The sequence below is a fragment of the Sturnira hondurensis genome, unplaced genomic scaffold (genome assembly GCF_014824575.4).
Source record: "Sturnira hondurensis isolate 20B ecotype Veracruz unplaced genomic scaffold, ASM1482457v3 Scaffold0018665, whole genome shotgun sequence".
NCBI classification, from domain to species: domain Eukaryota; kingdom Metazoa; phylum Chordata; class Mammalia; order Chiroptera; family Phyllostomidae; genus Sturnira; species Sturnira hondurensis.
Window position 1 is genome coordinate 33,035 of NW_028091296.1, and position 13,145 is coordinate 46,179.

At 47.6% G+C, this 13,145-nt stretch overlaps 1 protein-coding gene and 1 long non-coding RNA gene across 2 annotated transcripts; both read left to right on the forward strand.

The window, feature by feature from the left end:
- The first annotated feature begins 669 nt into the window (after positions 1 to 669).
- LOC119003320 (uncharacterized) lies at positions 670 to 4,366 on the forward strand. The gene is made up of 3 exons (XR_005069935.1): positions 670 to 738; positions 1,854 to 1,964; positions 4,357 to 4,366. It is a non-coding gene; the product is annotated as an uncharacterized LOC119003320 (long non-coding RNA).
- A 1,465-nt stretch (positions 4,367 to 5,831) lies between these two features.
- On the forward strand, positions 5,832 to 12,799 carry LOC119003317 (histone-lysine N-methyltransferase PRDM9-like; the record flags this gene model as incomplete). The annotated part of the gene is made up of 7 exons (XM_037069572.1): positions 5,832 to 5,904; positions 6,104 to 6,165; positions 6,350 to 6,625; positions 7,038 to 7,105; positions 8,269 to 8,462; positions 10,619 to 11,553; positions 12,746 to 12,799. Coding segments are annotated over exons 1-7 (1,662 nt in total), but the record flags the coding sequence as incomplete, so codon positions are not given.
- Positions 12,800 to 13,145: the final 346 nt, after the last annotated feature.

The window sequence follows — 13,145 nt, forward strand, 5'->3', positions numbered from 1 at the left end:
TGTTAGATCCACCAACCACGAGAACAAATATCGGAGACTTTCAGGGATTCAAAGATGTTAATTTATTGGCCAAGTTTAACCTGCGCAGGGGCGATCCCTCCAGAGACACTGTGCCCACTGGGGGCTCGTCAGGGATTCGCGCCTAGCGCTTACAGCTAAGTCCTTATATACAGGTCATAAAGCAGGCATGTGTTTTTTTGGTTTTTTTTGGCACAGAGGCAGATTATTGGCTTACAGGGTCTCTTCTAGGGTTTCAGGCTCCTTGGTGCTGAGGCCATTGTTCTTGTTCCCAACAGTCAGGCGGCAGGAGGGCCACATCCACCCTAAAAACTGGCCCAGGCTCCGAGCTCCCAGCCCCTGCAGAGCGGGTTTTCTCCAGCCGCTGGAAAACCAGCCACGGAAACCTCCAAGCCTGGCTGCAGGCTGTGTGACAGGCTCTCGGGAAATCCAGAGCAGCCAATCCCCGCGGGGCGGGGCGGGTCTTCCGCTGGCCAGTCCGGAACCCAAGGGGCCTCGCCTCCTGCCCCGCCCTTCTAGCTTCTTCTGGCCGCTCATTGGTGGGGAGGCTGAGATCGCAGCACTGATTGGACCGCATCTCCCCAAGGGGCTATCCAGGTATGAATCTCGCCCCCCACCCCCGCCAGCGCCTTCTCTTTTTCCGAGGGCGGGAAGCCCAGGAGCCCGAAAAGGACGCTGGTCCGAGGTGGGCAGCGCAGTAGGGGCCCCGGGAACTGACCGGTAAGCGGGGAGCCTTGCCACGTGGAACCCTTAGCCCGAGACCGTCACAGTCCAGCCTGAGAGACCCCGATGCCCTCATCCTGAGGGGCCCGTGTCCGCCAACCCGGAGGACCCCACATCTCCTGACCCCCACGCTTAGCCTGAAGACCCCCGTTCCCCTCAGCTCGGGGCACCCTACGTGCAACTCGCCCGGAAAGACCGAGTCTCCCCAAACTCAGAGACGCTAAATGCCGTCGTCCTGGAAACGAACTCCGTGTGGGGACCCGGAAGCCCCTGGATGAGAGGCCCCGAATCTCCTCAGCCGCCGGGGTCTGACCCTCCCCTCCCCCACCCCCCACCCCCGCCCTCAGCGTCCTCAGCCCGGAAGACGCGGGATCGAGTCCTCAGGGACCCCGGGCCTGTCGGCCCGAGAGACAGCGGTCGGCCAGGGACCGCNCCGAGCCTGTCGGCCCGAGAGACGGCGGTCGGCCGGGGACCGCGCCTGCGTCCCGTGCGGGCCTCTCCGGATCCCCGGGTGCGCCTCCCGCCCTTCCCGGGAAAAGCGCGCTTCCTGGTGCCACCACGGGCCCGTCGGGACGATGGGACCCCTCAGACGCCCCTCAGACGCCCTCAGGCAGCTGCCAGCGGAGCCCCCGCTGAGGCGGGAGGGGTGGGAAGGGCGGGAACAAGGGCTTCCGGGCAGCGCGGCCCCGCCCTGTCCAGCCCCTCCCTACACAGGCCACCCCCGCCTCGTGGTCGCTTCCTTGGACTCCCTGCGGACGGGGAGAAAGGCCGGTACAGGAACAGGATCGTAAAGAGGGACTCCCCAGCCCAGGTAGCGCGCAGGCGCTGGGCCCAGGGGCCTGGGGAACCCGCCAGGCTGCTGAGCTGGCTCCGGCTCAGGCGGCTCCATCCACTTGCAGCTCCCTCCTGCGTGGACACCAATGGGGGCAGTTTGCTCCTTAGGTCAGAGCAGGGCTGGCGCTGATGGTGCGGTGCTCACAGCAACCCGCCGGCGCTCACAGCAACCCGCCGTAGACTCTCCCATCCCATCGGAGCTGGTCACACGGGCTTCCTGGAGCTCGTTCCTCCTCCAAGCTCTGTGCTTTCAGGACAAAGATATTGTCTCTTTCCAGGTCTTAGGGCCCCTCGACCGGCTTTCCTGTGTCACCACCGCAGGCAGGCCACCGAGCTCCAGGAGGAGGACCCTGAGGATTCTGATGAAGAATGGGCTCCATGGCAACAAGGTGTGGGGCAGAAGGAGGCAGAGCTGCCCTCCTGACAAGGACCTGGTGTAGGTCAGGCTGCATCTCCGGAGTTAACCAGCGAGCAGGGTTTGCTTGTCCAGCAAACACGCAGGATCCAAAACAGCCTATCGTACAGTCAGGGACTATTCCTGTAAACTGTCAAGTGTGAAACATAATCACATATATTTATAGATACGTTAATAAGCAGTAAATGTGTAAGAACATACAAGTGAATAAGAAATTCAGAATAGTTGTCATCACAAGAGAGAAAGGCAGGTCTGGCTGATGAGGAGTGTCCCCACACCTGGCTGCCCCGTGGCCTGCATGGAGACAGACAGGAAACATTATTAACCATGGTGATTATGGGAGCTGGGGGGAGGGCCAGGGTTGGAATTGGTTGATCACTGTATCATTTCCTGATGTCGACCATGGTGCTGTTCCGTCCAGTATCATGAGTTTTTGGTTGGAGGGTCAGTCTATTTATGGATCTAGGGTTGAAACACAGCTGAAGTCAAAATGTGGTCTTTAACTTGACTGGAATTGTGTTTCTGTGGTCATCAGACTGGACGATGACCAGAGTCTGATGATTAAGGAAGGGCATGGATGGCCGGTATGTGCACAGGGAGAAGGATATCAGAGAAAAGAGGTGAGGGGGTCATGGTGCCCTTAGCCTGGAGGACGCAAGTTTCAATGAAGACAACAGAACAGAGAAAGGGTTATGGTGAAGACATGGAGTTTCTGTGCAGTTACTTTTATTACATTTTTGTCAGGGGAGCCCAATTTATTTTTTAATAAATGTAATAGATGCTTTATGAACACAGGATGAAGCATAGATGACACTTTGTCTATTTTTCTTATCATTCTAATGAAACTAGTAGATGGCCACAATAGAATCCTAGGTCTTAATGATACCTCAGAAAACATTTTCCAATAATCCTTGGATTGTTCTTGGACTACTCTCGTTCAGAATTCTGTGTCCTTAATAAGAATCTTCAGATTTTGGAAACATTTACCAACCAAAACACTGGTTTTTCTTCATTTTTCAGTGAAACCTTCTTGGGTGGCCTTCAGAAGGGAACACAGTAAACACCAGAAGGTGGGTATTTTCCAAATCCTGTTGACAACAAAATTTTCCTCATAGATAGAAATGCAGGTAAGAATAGCAAAATGCAGAAAGTATCCTAGGAACTGCCGCCTTCCTTTCCTGGTCTCTTCAACACATTGTCCAACGTTATCATCCGTTTTTAAAGATTTTATTTATCAGTGTTTTAGAGAGAGGGGAATGGAGGGAGAAAGAAAGGGAGAGAAACATGAATAGGTTGCCTCTCATACGCCCCCAAGTGGGGGACCTGGTCTACAAGCCAGGCATGTGCCCTGACAGGGAATGGAACTGGTGACCTTTCAGTCTGCAGGCCAGTGCTCAATCCACTGAGTCACACCAGCCGGGACCCATCATCATCGTAATAGTTAACAACTACAGCAGCAATAGTAACTACCATTTGTTTCATTCTCACAATGTTTCAGACTAACAATTCTATGTGAATAAACTCACATTATAACCACCTGGTGAGGAAGGTATTGTAACTGTCACCATTTGCAATGAGGAAAGTGAGCTTTCAGAGATATAGAAATGTTTGACTATATGTCTAAGATCACAGTATCAGTGGTAGTGCAGTCTAATCCATAATTTCTTCTCTGAACTACTTACAAACTCATTAAAACTTCCATAGTTTTTCCCTAGCTAGTGTGACTTGGTTGGGTGTCATCCTGCAAAGCAAAAGATTACCAGTTTGATTCCTGGTCAGGGCACATGCCTGGATTGTAGATCATTTTCCTGGTTGGGGTGTGTGTGAGAAGTGACTGATCAATATTTCTCTCTCACATTGCTGTTTCTCTGTCTTTCTCCTTCACTTCCCCTCTTTCAAAAAAAATAAACAAAATCATTTTTAATTAAAAAATAAAACTGTCAGTTTTCTACAGTTTACATTGTCTTACATGTATGTCATTACATCATTCATCTGACTGACAGTTTCAACCAAAGTTCTTCTCTGCTATACTGAAGTGAGAGATGCACTAAGACCCCCCGAAAAAGGACAGTGTACAGTGCATAGGCAGTTGGTGCAGTGGATGGCCCCAAATGAAGAAGAATGTAAAATGTCCAAGATCATAACCTCCCATTCTAATCAAAGAAAGCGCCTCCCACCCCTGAGGAGCTTCAGGTTTCATGATTGAGGAACAACAAATAATAAAATGACTTAAGGACTTCATACAGATTACACACTCTTCAACAGAAACTTATCTGTCTGAAACTGATTTCAAATGCCCTTTCTTATAGGATCAAGTAACAGCTTCTTTGTCTGACCTCTAATGAGACCACTCTCATCCTGTTTAGAATCATTTGTTCAGCCTGCCTGCTCTGTGTTGTGAGCTCTTTGGGAGGCTGGTCCATACCTGAGACTTCTCAGAGGTCACAGGCCGAGATCAGGGCTCCTCAGGGCCCCCAATGTTTGCTGGATGATTTCACAATTACAAATTAAATTAGAAGATGATCAATGAACGCTGATGGTAATTTCTGTGGGATTGAAATATGGAGAGAGCTGAGGGGTAAATTGATAGCACATTCGTGCTGTATTACATAATTCACAGAATACTTTGTTGAATAGTATTTAATTGCATGTTCACTATAACATTAAAAACTAGTATGTTATAGATCAGGACACTAGCTACTGGTATAGCCTTATTCAAACAGTCGATGAGAACCAGGTAATCTAAGTACAAATATTCTTTCCAACATATTGCACATTTTATTTATTGTCTAGATATGTTTCTGCCAACTATTTATTCTCTACCCAATATCCTTCACTCTCAATATTACAGAGATCGTTGAAAGAAAAGAGGCATAAGGCATGGGTTCTAATCTTGCATTCATTACCCACATTGGCCCTATCCCCTCCAATATTCATACTCCCTACATATTTCCAAGGGTTGAAGTTTTAAATACATGCGTGTGAAATATATAATAGGCCTTAAAAATTAAATACATGTTATCTTTTAATATGTGACTCCTATATTGAAGGAAACATGCAGGGTGCCATTAAGCAATAAATATAGTTGGAAGGAATTGTTAGGAACAGCAAATTTGATGACTCTAAGTGACTCAGAGCATGCCTAGAAACCAGTGTCCCCTCCTGGAGAAACATGTGCCTTTGGAAAACACACTAGACAAAAATCGGATAAGAAAATAATTTGAAAACTTTAGTTCTTCTAAGTGCTACAGAAGGGCTGATAAGTATGACCTAGGTCTGTGAGGCGGACTTTGGGTAGGCCTGCATTTAAGCTGGGCTAAGCTGAGGCTGAAGTTACCACTGGAACTTTGGGCAAATCCTATAAATTCTCTGAGCTCCTGAATGCTAATGCGTAAAGTGAAGATAAGGAAACCACTCATATATTGTTTGAAAATGTTAAGTTGAATTTAAAACAGGTGACACATAAGTTGTCCAAAAAATCCATCTGTGATAATAGCAACCACACTTTATTGGTGTGTGCCCAGGCCTTTATTCAATGCCTAACACATAAAGTGCACTCAATAAACATTTTATGAATGATTAAAGGTCGGCAAGTTAAACCTGGTAATGGGAAGATGTAGAAACTAAAATTGAATCAGTCATTAGTTAGTGTGGCGTCTTAGTTTTCTGAACCAGTTGTTAACAGTAAAATACCAGAGTATGCAAAAGGACAGGTAATAAATTAATGGGAGGAGATTGTGTGTTATCTGACAAAATAGGAACTAACGCTCTAGACCCCACCAACCTCACTCACCTGCTCTTCTCCAGCTCAGAACTCAGGAGAAAAGAGATTGACGTGAAGATGTATAGCCTACAAGAAAGTGAGGGCTGTGTGTACCAAGAGGTCAGCGAGCCCCAGGATGATGACTACCTTTGTAAGTGACCCTCACTAAGAAGTATGTTAAGATACAGTAATGTCAACTAGCCCTTTGGTCCCCAAATTATTCCTTTCCTCTAGTGACCTGGAATACAGGATTGAGCCTCAATGATGTGCATGTAGGACTCCCTCTGAAGCTCTTTGTGTTCAGGAACATGCACTATACCTTCCCTAACCCCTGTTGCTCTCGTCTCCAGATTGTGAGAAGTGTCAGAACTTCTTCATTGAAAGCTGTGCTGTGCATGGGTCCCCTACTTTTGTAAAGAACTGTGCAGCGGACAAGGGGCATCCCCACCGCTCAGCCCTCACCTTGCCCCCTGGGTTGAGAATCGGGCCATCTGGCATTCCTGAGGCTGGGCTTGGAGTGTGGAATGAGGCAGCTGATTTGCCAGTGGGTCTACACTTTGGNACTATACCTTCCCTAACCCCTGTTGCTCTCGTCTCCAGATTGTGAGAAGTGTCAGAACTTCTTCATTGAAAGCTGTGCTGTGCATGGGTCCCCTACTTTTGTAAAGAACTGTGCAGCGGACAAGGGGCATCCCCACCGCTCAGCCCTCACCTTGCCCCCTGGGTTGAGAATTGGGCCATCCTGCATCCCTGAGGCTGGGCTTGGAGTGTGGAATCAGGCAGCTGATTTGCCAGTGGGTCTACACTTTGGCCCTTATGAAGGACACATCACAGAAGATGAAGAGGCAGCCAAGAGCAGATACTCCTGGCTGGTGAGAACTATTTACCTCTTCCACTGTCCTCTTGCTTCCCACATTCCTTCTGAGGCCTGGAGGGACCTCACCTCTTATGTGCTAGACATGGAGGGGATGATGTGGTTAGCTCTGTGTACTGACTGGACTTCACATGGACACAGAGCTCCTGTTCAAGGATCAGAAGGTAAGGGGGAGCAAAGTGGTGCAGACACAAAGGAGTGGCTTCTCCCTTGTGGGGCTCCTGCTGTGATTGGACAGGTAGACTCAGATGTGTAGGTGATGAGTAAGAAAAATATCATGTGGTCACAGCTGGCAGTTGAATCCCCATGCAGGCTGAATGAACTTTGATGACTGTGGAGTGAAATAATTCTGAATATTACTTTCCCACCAAAAAAAATAAAAGGTCTTTAACTTCTTTTCTGAAATACAGATTGCCAAAGGGAGAAACTGCTATGAGCATGTGGATGGAAAGGACAGATCCTGGGCCAACTGGATGAGGTGAGGTCAACAGGTCTCTGGGTGCCAGAAGGGACATTCATCCCCCACAAACCCATATATCTGTCCCTCTCATCATGCCTCCCTCAGTGGTCTCCCTTAATCCTTTTTTTCCTCTTTTTCTCCATACAGTGTTCTTTCATTTCAGGGGACACTTAGGAAGAAAGTACAGCATATGTCCTCAAAATATAAAGGTCTCTACTTGACACAATGTGGGCACTGGAAAGGTCCTTGAAGAGCCTAGATTCACCAGGGACACTGGATTACTTTAATTTATCAAATGAACATTAATTAAGGACTTACCATATTCCAGTTTGAGTGAAGGAATACATTACTTAAACAGATCACACAACCCATGTCCTTATGAATACATTACTTAAACAGATCACACAACCCATGTCCTTCATCGAAACAGACATAAAGCAATTGCTTTTAGAAACATTTAACTATAATTCCCAAGAAGTGCACAGTGTGAAGATAGCACACACCAAGGGTTGCCTAAACCTGTGAGGGCAGCAAACCATCCCAGCCTCACTTCTAACTAGCGCTGGGCTCTGAGGCCTGCAGAGGAACGGTCATGGGCCGCTTTCCTGAGAGGGGCTCTCTTCTATCAGGGATAACAGTGTGAATCAACTATTATTGCTCTGTTTTATTTTACTAAGACAAAAAGACCTCCAATTTTCTATGGTAATCTTGGGTAGGCAAGTGAATGTTACTCTAAATAAAGTGTATGGGGAGTGGAGAAAGGCCTCTCAAGAGAAAACAGATGTGGGCTGAGTACTGGATAACTAGTGAGCTAATTCAGAAGCAGAGCCCTAGATCAAGCACCAGGTTCTGTGGTGTGAGACAACTTGATTTAGAGTTTGGAGAAGCCAGAGATCACTGGATATTATGGCCAATCGTGGTGGAGGTTAAGTCTAGAACTGGGTGTTAAAAAATAGTATTAGGCAGGATAAACACTGCAAGCAGGACTTGGAGGTAAGAATTCACCTGACACACTGACAGACATTCAGACACTGAACAAAGATTCCCTGGAAGCATTATAGGCAGTGAGCAACACCAGAACCTGGGGGCCTTAAGAATCAGTGAGGAACTGGACATGGATGTAGCAGGAACTGAGAATTCATCACTGTGGTTTTCTTTCCCTTAAACTGCCTCAATCCCAGGTATGTGAACTGTGCCCGGTATCATGAAGAGCAGAACCTGGTGGCCTTTCAATACCACAGGCAGATTTTCTTCCGAACCTGCCAGGTCATCAGGCCGGGCTATGAGCTGCTGGTCTGGTATGGGGAAGAGTATGGCCAGGAGCTGGGCAGCAAGTGGGGCAGCAAGTGGAAGAGAGAGCTCAAGGCCAGAAGAGGTGGGTACCACTGTTCTTCAAAACAGAAAGAAAGAATTCTCCATAGAAATATTCATGATCCACCTCTTAAGTACAGTAAAATTTATTCTAGTCGGTAAAGTTTCAAATCACATGATTCAGTGATTCATATGCCTTTGACTCTTAGGCAAAATTTTTATAACTTGTATTTTTAAAATATTTTGTAGCCCTGGCTAGTGTAGCTCAGTGGATTGAGCTCGGGCCTGCGAACCACACGATCACGATTTGATTCCCAGTCAGGGCACATGCCTGGATTGCAGGCCAGTTCTCAGCAGGGGACTCACGAGAGGCAACCATACATTGATAATTCTCTCCTTCCCTTCCCCTCTAAAATAAAATCTAAATATGTATATATGTATATGTATATGTATGTATGTATGTATATATATATATACACACACACACACACACAATATTTTGTGCACAAAATACACAACCACATATAGTGCTGAAAGACTGAGAGGCAAAAAAGTTTTCAAGCACTAACCAGTTCTCCAACAAGGCTGTTTTTCTGACACTTTCATAGTTGTTTCTTCTTAATGTTCATCCATACTTCTAAATAAAACATTTTTGTTTGTCGGCATTCATTATTTTTTAAAGATTTTGTCCTGGCTAGTGTGCTTCAGAGGATGGAGCGCCGGCCTGTCCACTAAAGGGTCACCAGTTTGATTCCCAGCTGGGGCACATGCCTGGGTTTTGAGCCAGGTCCCCAGTAGGGGGCCAGTGAGAGGCAACCACACATTGATGTTTCTCTCCCTCTCCTTCCCTTCCCCTTTTCTGAAAATAAATAAATACATAAATCAAATCTTTTCAAACAAGATTTTATTTATTTTTACAGAGAGTGGAAAGGAAGGAGAAAGAAAAATCAATGAGCAAGGGAAACATTAACCGGTTGTGTATGGCACACCCCCAGCTGGCCCACAACCCTGGCATGTGCCCTGACTGGAATTGAACTTGTAACTTTTCAGTTTTCAGACAACACCCAACCCACCAAGCCACACCATGCAGGCAGGGTACATTCGTTCATCATTTCAGTGAATTGTCATGAGATCCTACTCTACGTCCAGGGACCTGGAAATACAGGTTAATGTGAGGATCAGAATCACTGCTCTTGAGGAGCTGACAGGTGAAGGAGGGAAACCCAGGCATACATGCTTACGTGTGCATAACACCACACAGCAGTTAGTGCTTTGGGGAAAACTAATCCAGGACAAGTGCCTAGGGATCAGTGTGAGGGGAGGTGGGCTGTGGCAGGTCATTCCAGAAGGGCTCCTCAGGAGGTAACGTTTACAAAAATAGCTGCAGGCAGAGAATCCCAGGCAGAGGGAGCAGCTAGTGCAGGAAAGAAAATGGATGCGGCGTTGAGTTTACTGAGGGTCACTCAGGTCTCGTCTCAGCACAGAGGGTAAGAACAGAGATCAGACAGATGCTTAGCAGCCCAGAGATGCAGTGGCGATGATCCGAGTTGAGACACTGGGGACTTTCATGAGTGAAAGTGTGCAGTTGTCAGCTGTAGAGTGGTGTGTTCTCTGTTCTGATTATGCTTTGTTAATTTTTAGTGAGGAATCCCCTCCTATTAATTCATCTCCAAGTGAGAGAGCATGGTGGCCTGGCCAGAGAGGAACAGGAGTCAGGTGTGTAAGAAATGTGGTTGAAATATTTTGAAACAGGTCTAACTGTATTTGAAATGGGCTGACACTGAATGAGATGAAGCATAAATATTTGGTGTGAAGCTTGAGGAAGAACATTTCATTTTTTACTATTTTGGAAAACTGAGAGAAGCAATCCCTACTTGGGGCCTGTGGTTTTCCTCTGCAACATGACTTAGAAGATACCTACAGATGGGAAAGGTAACTGCAGCTCCATCCACACAGGGACTGAAATGGCCTCTTGTGATCCTCAAAAGTCCCTAGTCTGGGCAATATTAGAAAAGACCCCTGATGTGGGGTTTCTCGATTTCTGAAGAAGATGCACTGCATAAAAATAGGAAAATAGTCGGCTAGCAGACACTGTGGGAAACAGAGGTTGTGTTATCACCACAGTGAGAAGGATTCATGGGGCAGGTCTTACCAGAAAACTAATCGTATGGCCCAGGCATTCTCATCAACATCTGCCCTGACCAAACCTTTCTCTTTCAGTGGAATCAAAGCCAGAGGTGCACCCATGGCCCTCCTGCTCTCTGGCCTTCTCCAGTCAGAAATTCCTCAGCCAACACATGCAAATCAATCATCCCTCTCAGATTCTCCCGGGGACATCTGCAAGAAAACAGCTCCAAGCAGAGGAACCCTGTCCAGAGGATCAGAATCAGCAGCAGCAACATACTAGTATGCACGGCTGGAATGATAAAACTGAAGGTCAAGAGGTCAAAGAAAGGTCCAAACATTTGCTTAAAAGGATCAGTCAGAGGAGAATCTCAAAACCCTTTTTCCAACCTTCCAAAGAAAGAATGACAAGCTCCAGTGCGTATGAGAGAATGATGGAGGAAGAGCCCCGTAGAGGCCAGAAAGACAGTCCAGAGGACACAGGCAAGTTCTTTGTGAAAACAGGAATGTCAAGAATTACAACAATCGAGCATGGAGGGTATTGGCAAGGCTTCACTGATGGGTTACATCTCATCAGAGGCCAGAGGACACACTCAGGGGAGAAGCCCTTTATCTGCAGGGAGTGTGGGAGAGGCTTTACACAGAGGTCAGTTCTCATCACACATGAGAGGACACATTCAGGGGAGAAGCCGTATGTCTGCAGAGAGTGTGGGAGAGGCTTTACACAGAAGTCAGTTCTTGTCACACACCAGAGGACACACTCAGGGGAGAAGCCCTATGTCTGCAGGGAGTGTGGGAGAGGCTTTACACAGAGGTCAGTTCTCATTGCACACGAGAGGACACATTCAGGGGAGAAGCCGTATGTCTGCAGAGAGTGTGGGAGAGGCTTTACACAGAAGTCAGTTCTTGTCACACACCAGAGGACACACTCAGGGGAGAAGCCCTATATCTGCAGGGAATGTGGGAGAGGCTTTACCTGGAAGTCAAATTTCACCACACACCAGAGGATACACTCAGGGGAGAAGCCCTATGTCTGCAGGGAGTGTGGGAGAGGCTTTACACAGAGGTCAGTTCTCATCGCACACGAGAGGACACATTCAGGGGAGAAGCCCTATGTCTGCAGGGAGTGTGGGAGAGGCTTTACCTGGAAGTCAAATCTCATCAGACACCAGAAGACACACACTGGGGAGAAGCCCTATGTCTGCAGGGAGTATGGGAGACGCTTTACATGCAAGTCAAATCTCATCACACGCCAGAGGACACACTCAGGAGAGAAGCCCTATGTCTGCAAGGAGTGTGGGAGAGGCTTTGCCTGCAAGTCAAATCTCATCAGACACCAGAGGACACACACAGGGGAGAAACCCTATGTCTGCAGGGAGTGTGGGAGAGGCTTTACACAGAGGTCAGTTCTCATTGTACACGAGAGGACACATTCAGGGGAGAAGCCCTATGTCTGCAGAGACTGTGGGAGAGGCTTTAAGCAGAAGACAAATCTCATCACACACCAGAGGACACACTCAGGGGAGAAGCCCTATGTCTGCAGGGAGTGTGGGCGAGGCTTTGCCTGCAAGTCAAATCTCATCACACACCAGAGGACACACGGGGGAGAAGCCCTGTTTGCAGGTCGAGTGAGTGAGTCATTAGCACTGTCACATATCAATAGCCAGAGGAAGTCTACAGCCTCTTACTCTCCCAAAGGTTGTAATTAGTAGAGAAGGACCTGGTTAAACAAACCCTCCACTTTCATGACAAGACATGAAATGGACAAACAGTTCCATGGTGATATGGGGATGTCAGCACCAAACTCGTTCATGGTTTTTTGACCTATACTAAAATGCTTTGTCTCCATACACATCCCTCATTTTCCCCATCACTGAAGGCAGAAGGTTCCTGAAGAGCCACAAAGAACTGGTACTCTCAGCCACAGAAATTCAACTCCTGCAAATGTGTAAATCTGGAGTCAGTCTACTTTGGTTACTGCCCAGAGAGAGGGATTTGAGACAGACTCACTCGGGAAATGAATTCCCAGACTCCTGGAAAGGGGGCCTTTTCTCATAACCCTAAACGTACCCCTCCTTCCTTGGCTTCCCTTGGCTCTTCTAGTTTCCTACAATCTCAGGAGCCTCAGAGGTGAAAGAGAGGGAGACATGTATGCTTGTGCATGGACATGAGCTGCTCAGTCTAGGCACTTGGTCTTCCTCACTCTCCTTGCTGCCTTTTCAGGGTCAGCATTTCCTGGTGCACAGCATACAGATTCCAGACCAGTCCATAGTGGATGTGAGTCTCAGCTCTGTTTCCACCTGCTGTGTGACCTAAGGCAAGATTCTCAGCTTCTGTCTTCCTTCTTAGTCTGTACAATGGAAATGGGAACTCCAGCCTTTCAGTTTGACATTCAAACTGGAGTCGTCAGCACAGACAGAATCTGGCAAGAGATCGCAGGCCCCACTGAACAGCCTTCAGTGCCTATGTCTTCCTCGTCTTTAGTGCTGGACAAAGGAAGATTAGGACAGGGTAGGGGTGTTTAGCCAAATTCAGAATTTGAGTAGACCCCACTGCTTTCCTCATAGACTGAGCTGCCCCGAGAAGGAAGCATGAGGTTGGGGATGTGCCTCTCTCCTGATCA